This window comes from Camellia sinensis, chromosome 6, assembly GCF_055761805.1.
Source record: "Camellia sinensis isolate YWXY chromosome 6, ASM5576180v1, whole genome shotgun sequence".
Lineage (NCBI taxonomy): Eukaryota > Viridiplantae > Streptophyta > Magnoliopsida > Ericales > Theaceae > Camellia > Camellia sinensis.
In genome coordinates, this window is record NC_138966.1 from 157519793 (window position 1) to 157542766 (window position 22974).

At 35.7% G+C, this 22974-nt stretch overlaps 2 protein-coding genes across 7 annotated transcripts; one reads left to right on the plus strand and one right to left on the minus strand.

The window, feature by feature from the left end:
• Positions 1-15322: 15322 nt before the first annotated feature.
• On the minus strand, positions 15323-22561 carry LOC145792982 (uncharacterized). 6 transcript variants are annotated; one of them, XM_082875133.1, is made up of 9 exons: positions 22036-22561; positions 21466-21480; positions 21273-21355; positions 21054-21181; positions 20880-20970; positions 20062-20119; positions 18955-19037; positions 18700-18834; positions 15323-15707 (listed from the first exon to the last, which is right to left on the minus strand). In XM_082875133.1, the coding sequence occupies exons 1-4, from the start codon at positions 22257-22259 to the stop codon at positions 21099-21101; spliced, it is 405 nt and encodes a 134-aa protein (XP_082731259.1). In that variant the 5' UTR covers positions 22260-22561; the 3' UTR covers positions 15323-15707; positions 18700-18834; positions 18955-19037; positions 20062-20119; positions 20880-20970; positions 21054-21098. The 6 variants fall into 6 exon arrangements, 4 of the variants coding, with proteins under 4 accessions (XP_082731259.1, XP_082731261.1, XP_082731258.1 ...); XM_082875135.1 differs by having other exon boundaries at positions 15323-17808; positions 21117-21181; positions 22036-22558; XR_014333376.1 differs by having other exon boundaries at positions 15323-18834; positions 19393-20119; positions 21117-21181; positions 21273-21480.
• Positions 15919-17626, plus strand: LOC114303325 (protein CLAVATA3 INSENSITIVE RECEPTOR KINASE 3). Its single transcript, XM_028248467.2, has 6 exons — positions 15919-16059; positions 16211-16270; positions 16393-16493; positions 17021-17159; positions 17210-17499; positions 17553-17626. Exons 1-6 carry the CDS (start codon positions 15980-15982, stop codon positions 17624-17626), a joined length of 744 nt encoding a protein of 247 aa, XP_028104268.1. The 5' UTR covers positions 15919-15979.
• Positions 22562-22974: the final 413 nt, after the last annotated feature.

Below are 22974 nucleotides of genomic sequence, written 5' to 3' on the forward strand. Positions count from 1 at the left end.
AGGATTGTTGTGATTTGACAATCACAACTCAATTTTTTGTGGTGTGCATAGGTTCGTTCTGTTTGTCGAGGCCATCAACATAACATTCTTATGGGTGTAATACTTACATGTTTTGATTTCCCCCTCCCCCCCTCAATTTTGGAGGGGAGGGGAGGGGAGATTCATTGTGTTTAATTTCATTATCATTCCGATTATGTTTGTTATGACTTTTGTTGTATTGTGCAACATGTGTTTTTCCAGTGATTGTGCATGTGGTTGCAGGTATTGAGGGGAGTTTGATGTTGCTGTGTGCTTATGGTAATATGAACGCAGCATACAATATGCGGGATCATTGCACGTTTGCAGAATTAGTCGCATTTGTATGTTCAAAAGTTCAGTGGGGTGGAGATTGAGAATTGGAATGAGAAGCGGCGAGATTAGCTGAAGCATCACTCATCGTACACCGCCGGAGCAGGTGATCTGATTCTGCGTGAACCCAACAATAAACAACTTACGTTTGTGGGATTCAGTCACACCACAAGAATCAGCCCAACCAACCCCAACACACCCACACCAAATTGATCTGAAAATTATTTCTAATACAATCCCACAAATCACATTTGTGGGATTCAGTTATAGGTATTTGAATTTCAAAACCTACAGCAACGGCAATCAAATACTAGTTCAGTGTGTCTTATTGCGCGTATTCACATAACGCGTCAAACAACACTTACGGCATAACTCACGTCTCATTTTGCTCGTGTTACAAACCTACTAAATAAAAAAAAGGTACTAGTGCATTTTTGCAATTAACGTGACACACAAACACTCATTCATCTTCCCCCATACAAACCCATGCCAACTGTCAACTAATAATACCAGCAGTGGTAAAACAGTCAACAAACAAATTAAGGGATCACCCAGTCACCAAGGAATTTATGAATTACAAGTCCACAAAATAGAATTTACTTGTCAATTCCCCTTAATTTTAATTTTTTTGATTTTTTTCAATCTAAATCATTAACTCATTTTTGCTAAGTAAACATAACAAAAATATATATATATATATATATATATTTTAACCATTAAACTCTAGGTTCTTTCCCTTTTTGTTACTTTTTGCATTTTTTTGGGGTAGTGCTATATGCACTAATTAGTGTACTAACTAGTGTACCAACACTAGTTATGATATTATTATTGACTCCACTCATTAATCACATTACAAATACCAAAAATCTCTTAAATTATGTCACATTATCTATTAGTATATTAATTGATACATATAGCATTATTCTTTTCTTTTTTTTCATAGAAAATTAGAAAGTCTTTTTCAAACACTTTGTTTTTTCCCCCTTGTATTTTAATTATAAAAAAAAAATCAAAAAATCACTAAAAAAGTAATTTCAGAACAAATCGGAAAGTTACTTGGTATTTTTGAGATACGATCATATGATATTCCAAGAATAATGTTGTGAATGGTGAAAGAGGTGACATTCACAATTTTATGTTGAATTATAAGAAAACAATAGGAAATAAGATGTTTGGTGATTGATGAGAGATATTGCCACATGGTATTCTTAGACCACCAAACAATTTTGAATAAATTACACTATTGGTTTATCTAATTTGAACAAAATTTGATTTTGGTCCTTATAATTTTAATTTAAACATTTTAATTTTATTACAATGTAGTGAATGTTGAATATTGGCTACAGATTCTTGCCGAACCATGGAAAGTGACAGCCAGCTACATGGTGGGGAAGCCATGAGGCCATGAGAAGCCATGTGAAGCATCAATCTGGAAAGCCACCGAAAGCACAACAATGGGCTGGCAGCCAGCTCATTTCAAAGACTTTCTCTTGCATTTGTAATCTCTATATATAGAGAAGCTAAGGAGAGTTGAGATGTACAGCTGAGATAACAGAGGTGTGAGCTTAGAGAGCAAAGAGAGAGAGAATTACAGAGAGTGTTGTAATTCTTACCATTTTATTCAATATAGTGAATCCGCTGCCCGTGGACGTAGGCGACTTGCCGAACCACGTTAAATCTTATGTGTTATTGCTTGTTTGAGTTCCCTGGTGTGCCCCCGATCCGCAACAATTGGTATCAGAGCTCGGGTTGCGAAAAATCGAATTTTTCCCGAAAGTGCCCAGATTTCGAAGTGCTCAAAATCCACTTTTGACCATACCAGGAGGAAGAACTCCCCGAGAGGAGTCCAGAACAGTAAAAACAGAGCCCAGAGGAGCTTCGACGCGCCGTCACGCGGCAGGAGAAGATTGCGCGTGAAACCCACGCGCCCCACGCGCCGCTCAGTGAAGAAGACGACCTAGTCAGCCGACACGTCAGCCACGTGTCAGCCACGTGTCCTACCCAGTCAGCCTGAGCCGCTGACCAAGCCGCGTTGACCAGCCGTCAAGCCGCGTTGACCGCGCCGCCGATCCTCCGTTGACCGCGCCGCCTGCGCCGTTGACCGATCCGTTGACCAGCCGTTGACCAGAGAAATTATCCAGTGCATCTCAGCGCACCAGATTCTGCAGATCTGACCCGTCCAAAGTGTTTTTGCCAGATCGGAGCCATTCGGAGTCCATTTTTGACGATCCAATAGTGCTTCCCAACTATTTGGAGTATTCCGGACACATCTGTACAGTCAGTTTTGTGAATTGAAGTTTCTAAAAAATGGCAGAATCTAGATCAACCGAGTCCGTAAGTAATTCAGCCAGTACAAGCACTTCTAGGCATTGGACCCCGGTGTCCCATGCCAAGTTCGAGGTAGAGAAGTTCGATGGAAGCAGCAACTTCGGCATGTGGAGATGCGAAGTTAAGGATATGCTTGTCCAAATGAACCTGCATTTCACTCTGGGAGACAAACCAGATGACCTGGACGAGATAGAATGGGAGAGGGTGAATCTCCTGGCCTGCAGTTCCATCCGACTTTGCCTTGCAAAAGAGGAGAAGTATGCCTTTACAGAATATGATATTGCGAAGAAGCTTTGGAAGGCGCTGGAAGATAAGTTCATGACAAAGAGCATTGAGAACCGGCTCTACTTGAGGAAGAGGTTGTTTCGTTTCGACTACATTAAAGGTATTTCGATGAACGAACACCTAAATAACTTCAACAAAATTATTACAGATTTGAAGAATTTGGATGATCAAGTTGGTGATGAAGACAAAGCACTGTTATTGTTAAATTCCTTGCCTGACTCATATGATCATCTCACTACTACTTTACTGTACGGTAAAGAGAAGATCAAGTATATTGATGTTGCAAACGCCTTGGTGAACAATGAGTTCAGAAGGAAAGATAAGTCTGCAAACAGGGACTCAACATCCGAGGCATTAACAGTCAGAGGCAGAACAAATAACAGAAGAAATACAGGGCGAGGAAAGTCTCGCTCAAAATCCAGGGGAAAACCTTCAGACAAAAGACGTCTTGCAAAAGACGAGTGTGCAGCTTGTCGCCAGACGGGGCATTGGGCAAAAGATTGTCCAAATAAAGACAAGACAGAAGAGAAGCTGAATATTGCACGAGATGGAGATAATGATGAAGGAGGAGCCTTCACAGTTTCATCATATGGCCAGTCTGATGAATGGATAATAGATTCCGGATGTTCATTCCATATGTGTCCTAACAAGCAGTGGTTCTCGAGCTTACGAGAGTTCGATGGAGGAGTTGTGCTGATGGGCAACGACCAAGCTTGCCAGACAAAAGGGATTGGAACAATTAAACTGAAGATCCATGATGGAACAATCAGAATTCTTGAAGATGTACGGTATGTACCAGATCTAACCAAGAATCTCATCTCAGTGGGAGTTTTAGACTCCAAAGGTTACAGAGTAACCATGGAAGGTGGAGTCCTTAAAGTTGTTTGAGGAGCATTGGTTGCAATGAAGGGTACTCGACAGGGAAATTTATATTTCCTAGATGGCTCTATAGTCACAGGGAGAGTGGCTGTCTCCACCAGTTCCAGCTCAGAAGATGATGCATCAGACACTTCCAAACTTTGGCACATGCGCCTAGGGCATGTCGGTGAGAAGGCTTTACAAGGGTTGGTAAAGCAAGGCCTGTTGAAAGGCGCCAAGACGGGGAAGCTTGAGTTCTGCGAGCATTGTGTATTGGGCAAGCAAACAAGAATCAAGTTTGGTACTGTAATTCACCGTACCAAAGGGATTCTAGCCTACGTCCACACCGACGTATGGGGTCCTTCTAAGATTGCTTCGTTGGGAGGTAAACACTACTTTGTGTTGTTCATTGATGATTTCTCTAGAAGAGTTTGGATTTATACAATGAAACACAAAGATGAAGTCTTAGACATCTTTCTTACGTGGAAGAAGATGATTGAGACCCAGACAGGCAGACTGATCAAGAAGCTCAGATCTGACAATGGTGGAGAATATACATCAGATCCCTTCTTTGAGGTTTGCCAGAATGCAGGGATAGTGAGACATTTCACAGTTCTTAGAACACCGCAGCAGAATGGAGTTGCAGAACGCATGAACCGCACTTTGGTGGAGAAAGTCCGGTGTATGCTGTTACAGTCTGGATTGAGCAAGGCATTTTGGGGCGAGGCATTGAACTATACTCGTCATCTTGTCAACAGACTACCTACTGCAGCATTAGATGGGAAGACTCCCATGGAGGTATGGTCAGGAGTCCCAGTTACTAATTATGATCAGTTACGTATCTTTGGATGTCCAGCATATTTTCATGTTACAGAATCTAAGTTGGATCCAAGAGCCAAGAAAGCCATCTTCTTGGGCTTCGGTGACGGTGTCAAGGGATACAGACTGTGGTGCCCTGAATCAAAGAAAGTTCTCATCAGAAGAGACGTTACCTTTGATGAGTCTGCAATGCTGAAGCAACCAGATCCTCAACAGAATAAGGAAGCATTGAAGAAGTCAGTGCCGGTGGAGTTTGAGACTCCAGCAAAGACTAGTCAGCCAATCAACCATCCTGAAGAAGTCTCAGAGGATAGCTCTGAAGAGAGTTCAGATGAAAATGAAGATCCAGAGGCTCCGCAACAATCAGAACCCATTGCAATCAGGAAAGGAAAAAGGGTTACTAAGCAACCCAGTTGGATGACCGATATGGTAGCCTATGCACTTCCAATCATTGAAGACAATGTTCCTTGCACTTTCAAAGAAGCCGTGCATAATGCAGAAAGTGTCAAATGGAAGGAGGCTATGGATGAAGAGATCGGGTCACTTCACAAGATCGGGTCACTTCACAAGAACCAGACTTGGGAGTTGGTGTAACTTCCAAAAGGCAAGAAAGCAATTGGGTGTAAGTGGGTTTACACCAAGAAGGAAGGCATTCCAGGCAGAGACAACATCAGATTCAAAGCTTGATTGGTAGCTAAAGGCTATGCTCAGAAGGAAGGAATAGACTACAATGAGGTATTCTCACCTGTTGTGAAGCACACGTCTATTCGCATCTTGTTAGCTTTGGTTGCACAGTTTGATCTCTAGCTCGCCCAACTCGACGTCAAAACTGCCTTCTTACATGGAGATCTTGAAGAGGAGATATACATGTCCCAGCCAGATGGTTTCAAAATTGCTGGAAAAGAGAATTGGGCCTGTAAGCTGAACAAATCGTTGTACGGATTGAAGCAATCCCCGAGACAGTGGTACAAGCGATTTGATTGGTTCATGATGGAGACAGAATACACAAGAAGTCAATTTGATCATTGTGTATATTTCCGTAAGCTTCCCGACGGCTCCTTCATCTATTTGCTCTTATATGTAGATGATATGCTGGTTGCATCTACGAGCAAGGTGGAGATTGACAAACTCAAGGCACAGTTAGCAAGGGAGTTTGAAATGAAGGATTTGGGAGAAGCAAAGAAAGTTCTTGGCATGGAGATCAAGAGAGACAGGAAGAAGGGCACGGTTTGTCTGACACAAACCCAGTATCTGAAAAAGGTGTTAGACAGATTTGGCATCAATGGGAAAACCAAAGCTGTAAGTACACCATTGGCCCCTCATTTCAAGCTTAGTGCTTCGTTGTCTCCACGCACAGAAGAAGAACGGAAGCATATGGCACAGGTTCCATATGCAAATGCAGTTGGTGCATTAATGTATACTATGGTTTGTACACGGCCTAACATCTCGCATGTTGTGAGTATGGTAAGCAGGTATATGCATGATCCAGGAAAAGATCACTAGCAGGCAGTGAAATGGATCCTAAGGTACATACATGGCACGGTCAATCTGGGATTGAAGTTCGAGAGAGATAACCGACTCAGGCAGAATTTGGAAGGATATATGGACTCAGATTATGCTGGTGACTTAGACAAACGCCGGTCAACAACAGGATATTTATTTACGCTTGCTAAAGGGCCGGCAAGTTGGAGGTCAACGCTTCAGTCAACGGTGGCTTTGTCTACTACAGAGGCAGAGTACATGGCAGTGACGGAAGCCTTTAAGGAAGCTATTTGGCTACATGGGTTGATTGAAGACTTGGGAATTGTTCAGAAGCACGTTGAGGTGTTTTGTGACAGTCAGAGTGCCATTTGTTTGGCAAAGAACCAGGTTCATCATGCCCGCACCAAGCACATTGATGTCCGTTTCTATTTTATCCGAGAAATTGTGAATGAAGGAGGTATTCTGCTTCAAAAGATTGGTACTGCAGATAATCCGGCCGATATGCTCACAAAGGTAGTTTCTGGGATCAAGTTCCAACATTGTTTGGACTTGGTCAACATCTCTCGGAACTGAGCACCTTCGGGTGCATGGCAGTGTTGATCGATCACTATGTTGGATAAGAGAATCCTCGCCAAGGTGGAGATTTGTTGAATATTGGCTACAGATTCTTGCCGAACCATGGAAAGTGGCAGCCAGCTACATGGTGGGGAAGCCATGAGGCCATGTGAGTTGGCCATGAGGCCATGAGAAGCCATGTGAAGCATCAATCTGGAAAGCCACCGAAAGCACAACAATGGGCTGGCAGCCAGCTCATTTCAAAAACTTTCTCTTGCATTTGTAATCTCTATATATAGAGAAGCTAAGGAGAGTTGAGATGTACAGCTGAGATAACAGAGTTGTGAGCTTAGAGAGCAAAGAGAGAGAGAATTACAGAGAGTGTTGTAATTCTTACCATTTTATTCAATATAGTGAATCCGCTGCCCGTGGACGTAGGCGACTTGCCGAACCACGTTAAATCTTGTGTGTTATTGCTTGTTTGAGTTCCCTGGTGTGCCCCCGATCCACAACAGTGAATGAACCAAATTATTCAAATTACAATTTTAAATTACAGAACTAATGGTTTAATTAACTGAATAATTTTTAAACAAAACCCTTGGTGACAAGAATCTCAGAGGTTCTTACAGTCAAACAAGAGACGTCCCATTCTCACATGGTAGTGGATTGTCTCAGGATTATTTTGTGGATTAGACAGTATTATTGGATTAGCAGGATTTGTTATCAATTCTGTTTCGATAATTTAAATGGTTGAATGTGTAAAATTGATTAAGTACTTTTATTCTTGTAAAAAATTACATTGATCAAATATCGATAACTATTTAATCGAATCAAATTTTTATTAATAATTTATTTTGAAAATTATATTTACCATTGACAGAAATTTAATCTGATCTAGTAACTATCGATATTCGATCAACTTAATTTTTTTGTAAGAATAAAATAGTCGATGAGATGTAATATTAAACAATTTAAATTATCAAAAAAAAACCTATATTAGGCCCTCACGGATCCAATAACACTCTCCAACTGAAAAGAAGTCAGACTGTTCTCACGTAATGTATTTTTGTACTATTAACTTAGATCTTAACTTACCATTAGATGCACCTAACGAAAATTGCGTACGACCTTAAATACCACAAAAAAAAAAAAAAGAAGGTAAATTTGTAATTTACCTTTAAGTTTAAAAAATATATAAATAGTTATTTTTATATAATTACGCTAACTTTTCTTTGTGTAAAGTTAAAATAAGTATGAATGGTGCATAAATACTAAAACAAACAAAGATAATATATATTTTAATAAAAAAGAATAAAAATATTATTTTTTTTATTTATACAACTAACAAATTATTAATTAAAAAGGACCTCACTTGAAATTAATATAATTATGCCAAAAATACAGAACAAAATACTATTATTTTTATTTTTTTTTTTAAAAAGTGTATGTAATTTACTCAAAATAAAATAAAATAAAATAAAAATAATAACAAATAGTTAAATTTAAAAAAAAAAGAAAAGGAAAATCACTTTAAAAAAAAAAAAACTATATAGACACGGAGGGTGCAACTAAAACTGTGCGGGTTTGCACCAGCGTTCCATATTTGTGTATTTTTTTTTTTTTTTTGACATAAATTATATTTTGCCTCATTTATGTTTAATCACTTTCTCACTTTAACTCTTTATGTTTGAAATTTTTTCTAATTTACTCATAAAGTTTATTTCTGTTCAATATTAGATAGAAATTATCATTATAACTGTCACGTAATATAAAAAAAATATTATTATATTAAAATTTAAATTTATGTTAAATGCATAAGTTATATATAACAAAATATTTTTATTTTATGTAATTATTAATGTGTCATTTTTATCTAATTTTTAACAGAAATTAATTTTAAAAATAAATTTTTAAAAAAAATTAAAATATAAAGAACTAAATAAATAAAAAAATATATACTTCAAAATCAAAATAAAAAAAATATCAAATATAAAGAACGCAAAATATAATTTGCTTTTTTCACTATCCAAACTGCTAAATTCTCTCTAAAAAAATCGCATGCGACCCACTCCAGATCGTTTTTTCGCGGGATCGTTTTTTCTCGGGATTTAGAAAGATTTAAATGCAATGACGTTGAATAAATTTAAACGGCTTGAATTGAAACTAAGATTAAGTTTGGGAAGTTTGAAATAATTCATTTTTTTTTTTATCTTTTTTTTATTACAGCACTTTTTTATTTTTTTACATATTTTTTATAAAAAGATAAAAAAAAATACTTATTTAGATCATCCTAAATAACTCCTAAAATTCAATTAAAGGGGTAAGCCCAAATTTAAATATCATTCAAGTTATGATGGGTCCGAGTAAGACAATCATGTGCTAAACCTAGGAATCATTTACGGATCTACATTTTGGCGCTGTTTGTAACATGAGTTTCAAGTTATTATAGCCTAATTTTGAAAATTAGTCCAAAAATTTACATTGTAGCAATTTTTTTTTTGATTTTTCAAAAATAAATAAATAAATAAATAGGCTGAGCGCTGGATGCCTACACTGTCACAGTCAGAAATGGTTATATCAGCAGCTCAATTACCATTTTGCCCCTCAGCTGGAAATTAAAAAAAATATAATTATAGGGACAAAATAGTCATTTTAATTACAAACATCTTTTCAATACATTTTTTAATACACCAACTCAAATAAAAATTTAACCCAACTTTTCAAACACAAAACTAAAATAACTTATTAAAATAGTCAAAAAATCAAATAACCTACTAAAATAGTCACTTTCCAAACGATGCCTTTGTTTTATATGAAATCAATTCAGTCGGTCAAAAAAATAAAATGCAGTCAATGTCAATAACATATGCTAAACCCAAAATCGAGGGAAAAAAAGGTGGTAACCTACGGACCTAGGTGCGTGTGCCTATATAAGACACAACATGATGTTATGCGGTTCACTGCACCTTTATCTAAAATTTATTTGGTAATTACACTTGGTTCTATTAAAGTTTCATCTATTTTTTATTTTAGTATTTTTTTATTTTGGTCTTTTATATTTAGAGGAATGAGTGGGAGTATTAATTAGTACCATCATTAATGATGTGGTAGTGGGTCACAGTGTTGTTGTATCTATTTTTTTTTTTTTTTTAAATGTGGATGCCACATCATTAGTAGTTGTTTTAGAACACCACTTTTAGTGGTGTCTATCATTACCCTTTTTCTATTTTGGCCATTTATGTTTGTAATCATTCCCACTTTAGCCATTCATAATTGCAATCCTTCACATTTTACTCCTAAACTAACTTCCATAAAAAAAAAATAACAGAATTTCACATCACTAACACATCAGCTCCATATGTAATGAAAAAAATTCATTAAAGAGGGAAAAAATAAAAATAAAAAACAAAAAAATTAGAATTTTTTTTTAGTCTTTAGTGAACTTTTTTTTTTCAAATTTATTCATAAATATTATTACATTATAGATGCATCTAGATTAGATGTAACTAAAAAATAAAAACAAATTTAACTAAAAAAATAAAAAAGTTCACTAATGATGAAAAAAAAAGATAATAAATTTTTCATTTCAGAATTGACAAAACATGCGTTTGAGTCAATATATTTTTTTTTTTACGTCTTTAGTAAAAAAAAATTTCTTTTTTTAGTTAAATTTGTTTTATTTTTTTAGTTGCATCTAATCTAGATGCATCTATAATGTAATAATGTTTATGAATAAATTTGAAAAAAAATTCACTAAAGACGAAATTTTTTTTCTAATTTTGTTGTTTTTTCTATTTTTTATTTTTTGCATTTTAGTCAATTTTTTACATCATACATAGAGTTGATGTGTTAGTGATGTGGTAGATTATGTTAGGCTCTGCTTGGTTGTGATTTGTAAACGTGTTTCTACACGTGCGTTTGAATATGATGTGTGGTTGTTGTTTTGGAATCAATTTTCACAAGCTCTGCAGAGAGCTCTGTGCATCAGCCGCTACTTTTGTGAAAATTTTGCACAGGGGAAGACCGCCCGGATGTCCTCCGGGTCATCCACCCGGATGTCCTCCGCTGTACAGATTTTTTTTTTTTTTTGCAATTGATTTATATAATTGGAAAAAATATTTTCTGAAATTTTTTTAATTTTTAATGTGCTTTAAAATAATTTTGAGTTGTATGTTTAGTTATGAGTTGTAAATTTTTGTATCACATATCAAATATCACATTAACAATTCCCCACTCAAATCAAACCTCTTTTCCAAAACTATTTTCAAAACTCTTTACCAAATAAATTTTCTACACTCAAATCATAATTCTACAACACACAAACTCAAAATACAACTCATACTCTCAAATCACATTTACAAAACACTACCAAACGCAGGCTTAGTTTTTTGGATGGAAATTAGTCTAGAAATAAAGTGGAAATGATTGCAAATATAAAGGGTAAAAGTGGGTGGATTGCAAACATGAAGGGCCAAAGTGGGCAAAATTAAACTTAAAGGGCCAAAGTGGGAAGGATTGCAAACATGAAGGGCCAAAATGAGAAAAATTAAGCTTAAAGGGTCAAAGTGGGAAATGGGCGAAACTTTAGGGAGGCAAAGTGTAACTTACCCAATTTATTTTGATAATTTAAATTATTCATAAAATATATTACTGATGTAAAAAATTAAGGTTATCAAACATGTATAACTCTGACCAAGTCCTAACTACATTAAATTAAATTATCAAAATTATGTTAACGGTTTATTTTAAAAAAAATAAATATAGTCTTATTTTAAGGTTACAAATAACTAATTATTTATTTATTTATTTTTTTATAGATAATCTACTCAATAAAACTTACAATATGAACAGTTCGGATCAATCAGGAGTTCGGGACAAGTGCTCAATGGGCTGCACATAAGAATGTAAATTCAGCCAACTTGGGCGCGGCCCGGTGCAACCCAGCCCGTATAGGCCCAAGCCCAACCCGTGACTCTAAGCCTGGGCCGTATGTTTTGAGGCCCGTCTTACAGACCCGCTCAAAGCCCATTTCAAGTCCAACCCGCCCAACTCGAGATCTAATGTCATTTTCAAGCTATTTTGGTGATTTTTTTTTAAAAAATAGTTTGGCCCAACCCAGGCACATCACAAGATTCCTGCCCCAGCTTGTGGCCCGATTTTGAGCAGGCTTAGGCCTAGGCCTAGGTCAAGATTTTTCCCAAGTGGATTGGCCCGAAAATTGGCGAGAGCCCGCAAAGCCCAACCATAGCCCGCCCCCGCCTGAGCCAAATTTACACCCCTAGCCACACATCACCGTACTATGCCTTATAGGCATAACACACTCCCTAATTCCCTCTCAAATCCGTGATTTAGATTATGATAGGTCTTGTTTCAATAATTTAAATTATGTACTGTGTTGGACACTTTGTATATATTATTGATAAAAATAAAAAATAAAATAATCCGATAATCATAATCCATTGAATTTATAGCATTTGTTTTAAAAAAAATGAACAAAAAATTGTTTTTAAAAATACACTCAATTTAATTTAATTTTTTTTTGGGGAGGGGGGTAGACAAAAACAATAAACTGAATAGTTTGCGAATATGAGATCAACTTAATTTTTTTAATGAATGATATAAATGAAGGGTCCGATAAAATGAACGGTTCAGATCATAGACTGAAGGGGACCTCATGAACCAGAACAACACTCTCACGTTCAGATCATGGACAGGAGGGGATCCAAAAGTCTTTTTGGAAAAATTACAAATAAAATCCAGGATTTAAATCTCATAACAAATTAAATCCCGAATTTTTAATTTTGTCAATTAAAAATTCTAATATTTTGTTTTGCTTTCAATTTAAATTATTTATCTATTTTTATATCTAAAATACAGTTAGACATTAAGGAGTGACCCAATGGTCTAATAGCCACCCATTAGGGTGTGGTGAGTGGGAGATCAGGTGTTCGAGTTGATGGAGCATAACATAGTTTTTAACCAAAAAAAAAAAAATTATAAAATACACTTTTCCAATTGAATTGAATATAATGATTAATATACTTTTTTTTTTGTGTGTGTGTGTGTCAATTTTACTTAATGAAAATAAACAAAATAATTTAAATTAAAATCAAATCAAAATATTATTAGAATTTGAATTGATAAAATTAAAAGTTAAAAAATTATTTTGTTATAAAACTCAAGCCTTATAAATTTTTTTTTATTACTTTTTTCTAATTATTTTTAATTATTGAGGGACAAAACCTTTTGGATTCACTTTTCAAAATTTTCTTGTTTTGGGCTGGCTAGTAGCCTGCCTCTATATTGGTTTGTGTTTGATTTATAAATTTGAATAGAAATTTAAAGAGAAAAAAATGTAAAATATAAACAAAATAATTATATTTTTTTTTTTCTCGTTCAAATCTGTTATCTAAATTCATGAATCAAAATATAACTTTAGCTAATGGGTTATGGCCTGCATCATGGATTGTGGAGATTAAGACGGGAAGCTAATTTTTTTTAAAGTTAAAATTCATAAAAAAAAAAACAAAAAAAAAACAGAGATTAAAATAGTCAATAAAATAAAATATTACATCAAATTTATAATTATTTTACTTTTTTCTTGTAAACATTACATCTCATTATAAAAAAATCTAACATCTTTTTTAATACAAATATTTTAACCTATTAAAATAACCTATTAAAATTGTCAACTTTCCAAATGAAACCTAAATTGCATGTAGGAAACATTTTCAAACTTTGGCCATTTGATATAAACTAATGATTCATTAAGACAATTTACTCCGAATGCATAGAAAGAATACTCTTATCGATCAGATAGTGTGACCGAACTGTTAGGTTTTTATTCTTGGCAATCTCATTTAACAAAACTCTTTTCAGTTGTACTTTTATTTATTTTTTTATTTCAATGAGGTTATGAGTACTTAGATGCGAATCCAGCCTGAATTGTACCTTACAGAAAAGTTTCATAAGATAATTCTTTCATGTTTGCCACTTCGCTGACTATGACAAGGATCAAGCTGCCCGGTCAACTCGCGGGAGTCAAGGGGGAAGCGCCCCTTGGCGGGTCCGGGGCAGCGCCCCCGAAGCAAAATGCAAAAATGCATTCAGAGTTGCTTGTCTGCTCTAGTGCGAATTCCTACACTCGAGCGGAGAATGTTGGGTTCTAACAGTTTGACCTGTCTGCAAATATATTGTGAGGTATGTTTTTACGAGCGTCCATTTCTCCGCTCAAGTGTACATCCTGGTTTGGAACACGCGATATAGAGTCTCCTCTCGAGCGTCCATTCCCACGCTCAAGCGGACCTCGTGATCTCAATTTTTATAAAATCTCAAGTTGCTCCAAATCTAGGGTTACACTTCCAGATCTTCTTCTTGGATATTAGGGATTGTATCTAGGGCTATTTTGCTAGTTTTCTTTGATGTTTGATTGAGTTTTAACTCATGGTTTGAAAAGTATACATCAAAAGATTGTTTGTTTATTCAATACAAAAGAGAGAGTTGTTCTTCGGTGAATTTTGGAGAATTCGAGTCTGAAACTTTAGTGGATTTTGGAGTGGCTCATCGTCGTGGATTCTACATCGACATTGTGGATTCAATATTGGACAAGACAATTCCAAGGTGAAGACCGTGGTGAAAGAGACGTATAGGGGTCGATTCAATTCGGGCGTGAATTCACTAGATAATTGAGAGTACACTTGTGTAATTCCTTTTGTCTTCTTAGTGGATTGTTTTGTGGCTTCTGCCCGTGATTTTTTTAACGAGGCACTCCAATTATGATTTTTTCACGTTAAAATCGTTGTGTTGATTTATCTTAATTGTTTGATTGAGATTATTTTTCACTGTTTAAAAGTAATACATAGTCACAAATCAATATTTAGAAAATTTCTAAATTTTTCACGAACAAATTGTGTGAATGTATGGTGCTGTTTGGTTTATCTAAGCTTTATAGACAAACCATGAAAAAAAGGATATTATGATCTGAACTTTTCAAACTTTTTAGGACAAATTTCACTTTTGTACCTCTGGACTTCACATGCTGTCTCACTTTATCATTCATCTCTTGCTATAATTAATTACCCGTTTTTTAAATAATATTTTATAAAATTAAGTTAAATTAATTATTGAAAAAATTATAAAAGCTCTCCAGCGAGATGACGGTGGTGAGCTGAACCAATGAAGCCAGCAAGGAGATGACAGAATAAAGTCGGCGCTGGAGTCCTTTCAGCCGGCTAGATCTGATCAACACTGCTGGAAAAATGACTTTTAGCGGCGTTTTAAAAACGCCGCTATATGTACGAAAAACGCCGCTAATTCCTTTAGTGACGCTTATCACCAAACGTCGAGGACGCGGCCGTCGCTATAAGTTTATGACGCTTTAAAAACGTCGTAAAATTAGTATAGGCGGCGTTTTTAAAAACGCCGCTAAATGCGATAAATAATGATAAAATGACATCATCCAATATTTAGCGACGTTTTTAAAACGCCGTGATAGATTTTTTTATTTTAAAAAAATGTCTGTTGGCACTGTAGTGGCGTTTTGAAAAAACGCCGTTATAGCTCTTTTTTTTAAAAAAAAAATTGTGCTGAATCCGTTATATTTAACTAAAAAACATACCTTTAATAAAGTTAAAAAATAACAATAATATGAATAAAATTTTACAGCTACTTCAATATATTGACTAAATAAACATTACATGATTGTGTCTGAACCAAAATCAAACAACAAACACAATCAAAAAATAAAAAGAAAAAATAGGTTAAGTCATTTGCTTGCACATGCAGATGCAATGGAATAGTCAAGCATATTACACATCATTGCACGGCAGAATAGGGATTCGTATTCAATTACCAAAAATCAAACATTTAACACAACAATAATTGTCAAGTTACTTCACAGATCAAAGTAAATGTGTTAACTTAATGTGCCTGTTTCTCATGAAACCTCTGTCAGATTTGTCCTGGGATGCAAATTAATTTGCCTGCCTTCCAGATTTCTTGCAACCACTGCTCTCATTTCATCATCAAAACCTCTACATTAAATGATTGCAAAGGAAGCAGTATCAAGAACACAAATGCATTAATCAACAAAAATAAAAACTGGTATTGACCAAGAAAGTCCTGGCTATAGCAGTTTTCAAAAGTAGTAAAATGGATTATCATGATATAATTGGGAAGCAAAGTTATCTATATCATAGCAAACTGATCTGTAACTTACATTCTATTATACTTGCTCTATTTCTTCTCTGATCTTTTTGTTGTCTTTTTTGACTGTTGTTTTTGTCATGTAATGTAATGTAATGTAATGAGTAGGAGATTGAACAACAATAGCTTGACTGGAGCTATTCCTTTGTCTTTAGCCAAAGTCCCTCAGCTTGCTTTCTTGTGAGTATTGGCTTTGTTTGTTTCAGTGTCTTGAAAATTGGAACTACCTGAAATGTTTCTCTGTGCTTTTCTGAATCATAATAATAAGTTTTGTTTCAAAATGTGAATAAATGGTGTGTGGTGTTTGTCAAAACACTTTTTGATTGTTCAGGGACTTGTCTTATAACAATCTCCATGGACCCGTGCCCAAATTTCCTGCCAGAACATTCAAGTATGGCTCTCTCTCTCTCTCTCTCTCTCTCTCTCTCTCTCTCTCTCTCTCATTTCTATGTACATGATGTTGGCATGTTTGTATTTCTGTGTCTGATTATTCTCCTCTCTCATTGTTCATAGTGTTGTGGGTAACCCTCTCATTTGTGGAAGCCACTCCACTGAAGGTTGCTCCGGATCGGCCATCCCTATCCCTCTTTCTTCAACTCTGAATTCATGGACTGGTACATCTCTTCCTCTCTTGGTTGAATTGTTGACAATCAACCCATCTAAAAAAAGGTTTTATTTATATCCACAACTCAAGCCTCTTGCTTGTGGAGTAACTTTATTATTTATGTTCTTCATATGCTCCCCACCACCTCACAAGTGTGGCCAGATTGTTATAAGCAAGTCAAACATGTGCAAATATCAGAAAGGCAAACTATATTCCTAGAGAAAATTCATATAAAAAACATCACAAGAATAATGTGACAATGACATTTTTGTAATAGAAGCCAACTTGTGAGTGTTTTGTTTTAAAGTAAAAGGTTCCCATGGGGCCACATCCACATCATTATATTATAAGTATTGGGTAAGTTGTGAGATTTGAACGCTAAATATATTGTCTATTTTGATACAATGTTGAATTGTTGATTACTAACTCATCTCAATACCTATGTTGTTAGAGAGGAGTAAATTTGCTATTTATTATTTGTGTGTCCCTGGCAATCAATTTTACCCATATTAAACTTTTCCTCCTACAATTTTATAGGAACAAGTAGCTCCAAGAAACTGGGTATTGCACTTGGGGTGAGCTTGAGCTTTACCTTTCTCATCCTCACAGCGGTTGCTCTCTTCTTTTGGAGGAAAAATAAAAAGAAAAAGCAAAGCATTCTCAACATCACTGGTCAGTAATTCAGAATTCAACCTCAATGATACATATATATCAAATCACATTTAGAGAACTCCAAGTTGTCACAGACAATTTTAGCTCCAAGAACATACTTGGTGCTGGGGGTTTTGGGAATGTGTACAAGGGAAAGTTGGGGGATGGAACAATGGTGGCGGTGAAACGACTAAAGGACGTTGTTGGAACTGCCGGTGAATCACAATTTAGGACTGAATTGGAGATGATTAGCCTTGCGGTCCATCGGAATTTGCTGCGGTTGATGGGATATTGTGCCACACCAAATGAGAGGTTGCTGGTGTATCCTTACATGTCTAATGGCAGTGTGGCCTCAAGGCTTAGAGGTTGGTATCTAATCTTTTATCTTACTTCCCTGCAACTATTGTCACTTTTATAGTCACTATTGTTGCCAACTTGCCAGTTCTCGCAATCACAATGGTCTTGATTCCTCTAAAGTTCTTATTAGATTAGGGCATGAACTATAAATCATTGTAAGTAATTATTTTTGAGCTTGCTATGGTCCACCATATATTAGGGGGCCTAGAGACAAATGGGATTGTCAACTCCCGGCATCCAGTTGTGCACTAAGAAACTTTTCTGAGTTTTTTACCAAATCGATGTTGAAACCAAGGTTCTGAAAAGCAGTAAACACCCTGCAAACAGCATTGAAATTGAGAAGAAAACCAAAACAAACTGAATGGTGTAACAACTTGCAAAGGCATCAACCATTACTAATGCTATCTACTCTAGGGTATGGAGGATGTAGCATCAACGCTTTATCATGTCTGTACATATACTAGCAAGTACAAGCAGATGGAGGTGTAGTTGAACTTTATTGTTTTGAATTGAAATGCTAGCTAACAGTTTGCTAACCAGCACTAACATCTCACTAGATTAAATGTTTTTAGCTTGTCCTTTTGGCAATAAAGTTTGAAATTGAGGGACTTATTACCAAAAACCCCTATAGATAGAAAAATTTAAAAAGTTCAATATAGTTAACAAAAATCTTTAGTTGCATGGTTTTCTTGAATAAATCTAGAATTGTTCACAAATTATGTTATTAACACCAACAAAGATTTTCTCAGTAGTGCATATTCTTTTACTAGACTTACAGTTTAATGCTAGACTGAAAATATAATTGCAGATTTGCAAAAAATCTAATTAACAAGGGGTAGATGATATGTCATGATTATTTTGTAAATGAATTTAAAAGGGGACAACTTGTGATATGGCCCCTAGTAATTTTAAAGTTATTCACAACGCAAATTAAAGGATATGGTTTATGCATGTTCCGTGAAACTGCATTCAGACTAAATTAAACTACCATCAACAAACACTTGCAAAGTTCTAGTCATAACTGCGAAAATGTGTACACATGAAGCCCATTATCAATGTGAAGGGTGAACACAATTCAAATTTGAAGCAGAAGAGTAGGAAATAAGCTAAAATTTTCATTTGCCCATAAGCAAATTCCTTTCCTAGGGGATCAAGAAACATTGCATTATGTTGTCAAAGGAGCGAGAAAGGGAAAAGCAATTGCTGACCTGAAATGCAGTGAATTTTAAAGGATGGAATTCCTCAGCATCCCAAAAGTATGCAATCCTTCCCATGGCATAAGCCACGTAGTTTACGCCATCTCCTTTCTTTATTTTGGAGCCATCAGGTAGGATATTTCCATCCTGCATTCACAGTTGTAAAGATTAAGCAAATTCTGGTTTCTGAACTTTCTTTCCTACCAAAAACTTTCACATAAAAACACACTTAATATCTGAAAATGTAACAGTTTTTCATTTCATTACCTCTTTCCATGAATGAAATGAACACCGAGCTTCCATTCGCTGAAGATTAGGAAGTGCAAAACTATGTTCATCACCAAGTAAGCCTGAATCATGAAGAACGTGGATTTTGAATTCCGTACAGAAATAACAACTTTGTATGCTAGTTTCATATCAAAGCCATGGGGCTACTGCCACCACCATAACAAGTTATAAAAAGAGAAAGAGAAACACAAGTGATAACAAGTTCGTCACATCAAAGACTGCATCCAGAAAGAAAGTGAAATTAATAGTTTATAAAAAGAATGTTAGCAATTACTTATTAATTATGAGTGAATATGGTTTGATTCATTAGAGGTGGACTTCCACAATCAAATAGAACAGAAGAGTTGATATTTAAGTTGCACGTTTGTGACCATAGTAAATGTTGATATTTAAGTTGCAGTCTTCCTTTGGACTTACCAATGTAAGATTAGAGAAGAGAGTAGAAGACTTCCCTATGCTTCTGCAGGAATTCTCTTCTAATTAAAGTCAACAGAAGGGACTGTCTTGACGAGGGAAGAAATGAAAAGTCGAGGGAAAAGTATTTGGTTAGCTTTCTCATCTAAGCAGTGAGCAAACTAGGGATATCTTCAATATACAGCTCAATTGCAGTAACACAAGAATTCTTTGCTACTAGAATCTAGTACACACTAGTATGAAAGTGGCATTCTTGCACCATTTCCCAATTCTAAGAGAAGCAGCATTTTTCTGGATAACAAAATCAAAAAGTGAGCAAATGTCTCAGCACTTACAGTTATTTGTACCAAAGGCCCTGGAAAAGTAGCAAGTCAACAACATCAAAATAATTCAAATAAGGTAACATTTGAATGGTATGCACAAAAGAGGAATGTCTTTCAGTTATTTGTGAATGTTCCAAAAATCCCTGGAAAGAACCCCACTGATTCAACAAAATACAAAGTCCAAGCATCTGTTCTAGAATGAGAATAAATTCACTCAAGTTCTAGATATCCATTGCATAAGTCTTCCAAAGTTTGATTGCCTGTGTAGGCAGATTAGAAATCAACTAAATAATGCAAGCCAAATTTAACCTACGAAGAACTAATAACAAATGCAGAAGATGAAACTCACTGCTCGTTTTGGCAGACCAACAGCCCAATTATGATGTAAATTGATGAGAATTTGATCTCTGCATTGTAAGCATAAGGTTTGAAAAAAAATAAAAAGGAAAGTTTAGCATCTTAATAGGTCAATTACACAACAAAGTTGAGTAGCAAAGCACATTGGTTTTATCAAAAGGTGGAAATAAACACCAAAATGTTTATGAAAACCCTCAAACTGAGGCCAAGAATTTCAATTAGCAAAGTGCACGTTATGCGTCCACTATTGCAGAGATATAAAATGGATTAAAAAATGATAAGCATGTACAATGCAATGTTTGCAAGTTTGTGCCATTCAACTCAACAAAATCTTGGTCCCAATTGTTTTAAATCAGGATAATTTAAAACTGGTGTATTTTCATGAATGGACAACCAATTCAAAACTGGTGTATTTAGGATAATTCAATTTTCAGTATTTATAATTAGTTGTCCATACTGAAAATATTTTTAGTATTATTTTCATGAATGGACAACCAATTTTCAGTATTTAGGATAATTTTCAGTATTCAACCAATTCATGAATGGACCACCAATTCAAGTATTTTCAGTATTAAAATAATTCCATTATACTGATATTTAGGATAATAGTATAATGCCTGCTGAAAATACTTGACTGGATAATTTAAAACTGAAAATACTTGACAATAAAACATGTTTGTTTTTATATAATTCATAACTAATCTTCATTCATTAAGCAAAATTACAGGGCAAACTTACACATTTTAGCTAACGAGAGTCAATATTGATTAAATATGAAAAAAAAAATCAAGTTATAAAAATTCATCCTACCTGTTCTGTAACTTTGCTCTTGCAAGGCCTATATAAAGCTGAGACCATCTTACAAGATTCATATAAAGCTGAGACCATCTTACCTCTCTTTCTGTAAAAGTCAAAGAAATATATATAAAGAGAAGAACTTGAAATCATGTGTGAGAAGAGGGAAGGTAATTGAAAAGAACGCACATGAGAGAAACAGAGAGTGAGTTCCCAGCTTGTGAGATATCTCCCCTAAAAAGGACACAATACCTCAAAGATGGGCTCTATGGCAAGGTATGAATTTGGGTCTTGGAATGCATCCTTAAATCTCGGTCCTGCTCAATAGTCATAACAAAATTCAGTTTAAAATCAAGGGATCTATAAATGTAGAGCTGCAGCAGGTTGTGCTATCTACATGACGCATACCAAGAACAATAGGACTATCTTTCGACCATGGAAAACTAAATATATTTTCCATTCTATTTCCCTTTTGTAGTGTTGGAACTCTCCTTGCAAAACAATACATAGCACAATTAAGCCACTAGTTATTAAGCGGAAGGCATTTGTTTCAAATGAGGACCAGTGATCAGCTACTCCAGGAAATGCACAAGCAAGATACCTAAGAATTGCAGGACTGCAAAGCATATCAAATGCATAAGCTAGTCAATATAAGCTTAAAAACAGAATGTATAATTTAGAACCTTAAAAGAACAAAAAGATTGAAGAGATCATCCCAAAAATTTGTAGATGCAGCAGTGACCAACAGTCTACAATTCATATATGAAATAGAACACTAACACTAGGGGAATGTGCATAACAGTGCCTTTAATACCTAGAGTCCAAGTACTACGAAAACTACGCAAAGAACACTTGAACTAACCCGAAGCCATGGAGGGATAAGCAAACTAAACTTTGCATTTTGAACCAGATACATATCTTATGGCTTTGTAAGATATGAAACTCCTAGAATTTCATCATTCAATTACAGGAATGACACAGAAACAAGGGCCAACTATCTAGGAATGACATCAAATTTGCTAAAAACAACATATTAAGGAAGAATGACAAAGCAAGCAAAAGAAGAAATTGAACAGGTTTCCAAGCAAATAAATACCAAATTGAGAAATTGAGAGAGACAGGAAGGAAGGGCTTGAGAGAGAGAGAGAGAGAGAGAGAGAGAAATCGATACCTCGCTGGAGCTTCGAAATCGCTATGAGATGAAATCACTGAGACCGATCTGAATCTCTGAATCTCAAAGATGAAGAGAGATCTAGAGAGAGAGAGAGAGAGACACCGCTCTGGAGCTTCGAAATCGAAATCGCTCGCCGATGGTGGTCGCTGCGTCGCCAGTGGTGGCTGTGGAGCTTCGAAATCAAAATCGCTCTGAAAGATGACACCGTTCTGGAGCAACATCGTGAGAATGATAAGGGTTTAGAGAGCGTTGAGAGAGAGGCGAGATTTGAAGGCGTGAGGATTCCATATAAGGGTTTACAAAGGCTTTAACAAATATTCTGAGATTCAAAATAAGCTTCGAAATTGAGAACGAATCACCCAAACATAGATTTCGAAATCGAAATCGAGAGAGACAGAACTTCGATTAGGGCTACAGCGAGAGATGAAGGAGAGCGAGAGAGTGAACGAGAGGGTGAGGGACTGAGAGATTAGGGCTATTATATTTGATATTCACCCGCTCGCCGAGGGAGAGATATAGGACATTCGAAGGCGTTTTTAAACGCCTTTGGTTAATGAAACGGTGCCGTTTTGATTTAAACAAAAAGCGACGTTTAAAAAACGTCGTTAAATGTTATAAAATGTGGCGTTTAATAAAACGTCGTTAAATAAACGTCGTTAAAAATTATATTTCCTGTAGTGCAAAGAAGACGAAGATGGAGCGGCAGTAGAGGTGGTTGGAGCAGCAGCGGTGGAGGAGGGAGATTGAAGACGATACGGTGACAATGGAGAAATGACGGCGATAGAGGCGAGGAGAGAGAGAGAGAGAGAGAGAGAGAGTGAAATGTTTTGACTTGGTTTGGTTAGTGTTTGGAACAATATATATATATAGAGTTTGGTCATTTGGTAGAAATCTATACTATATATTAAGTAAAATGGGGTTTTTAATTCTCAAGGC

Coding starts and splice junctions, on each gene's coding strand:
- LOC145792982 (XM_082875133.1), bottom strand. CDS start 22,259: ATGTTGCTCCAGAACGGTGTCATCTTTCAGAGCGATTTTGATTTCGAA. Junction 21,182..21,272: donor AGATAGTCCTATTGTTCTTG/GTATGCGTCATG, acceptor ACTATTGAGCAG/GACCGAGATTTAAGGATGCA.
- LOC114303325 (XM_028248467.2), top strand. CDS start 15,980: ATGAGTAGGAGATTGAACAACAATAGCTTGACTGGAGCTATTCCTTTG. Junction 16,060..16,210: donor GTCCCTCAGCTTGCTTTCTT/GTGAGTATTGGC, acceptor TTGATTGTTCAG/GGACTTGTCTTATAACAATC. Junction 16,271..16,392: donor TTTCCTGCCAGAACATTCAA/GTATGGCTCTCT, acceptor CATTGTTCATAG/TGTTGTGGGTAACCCTCTCA.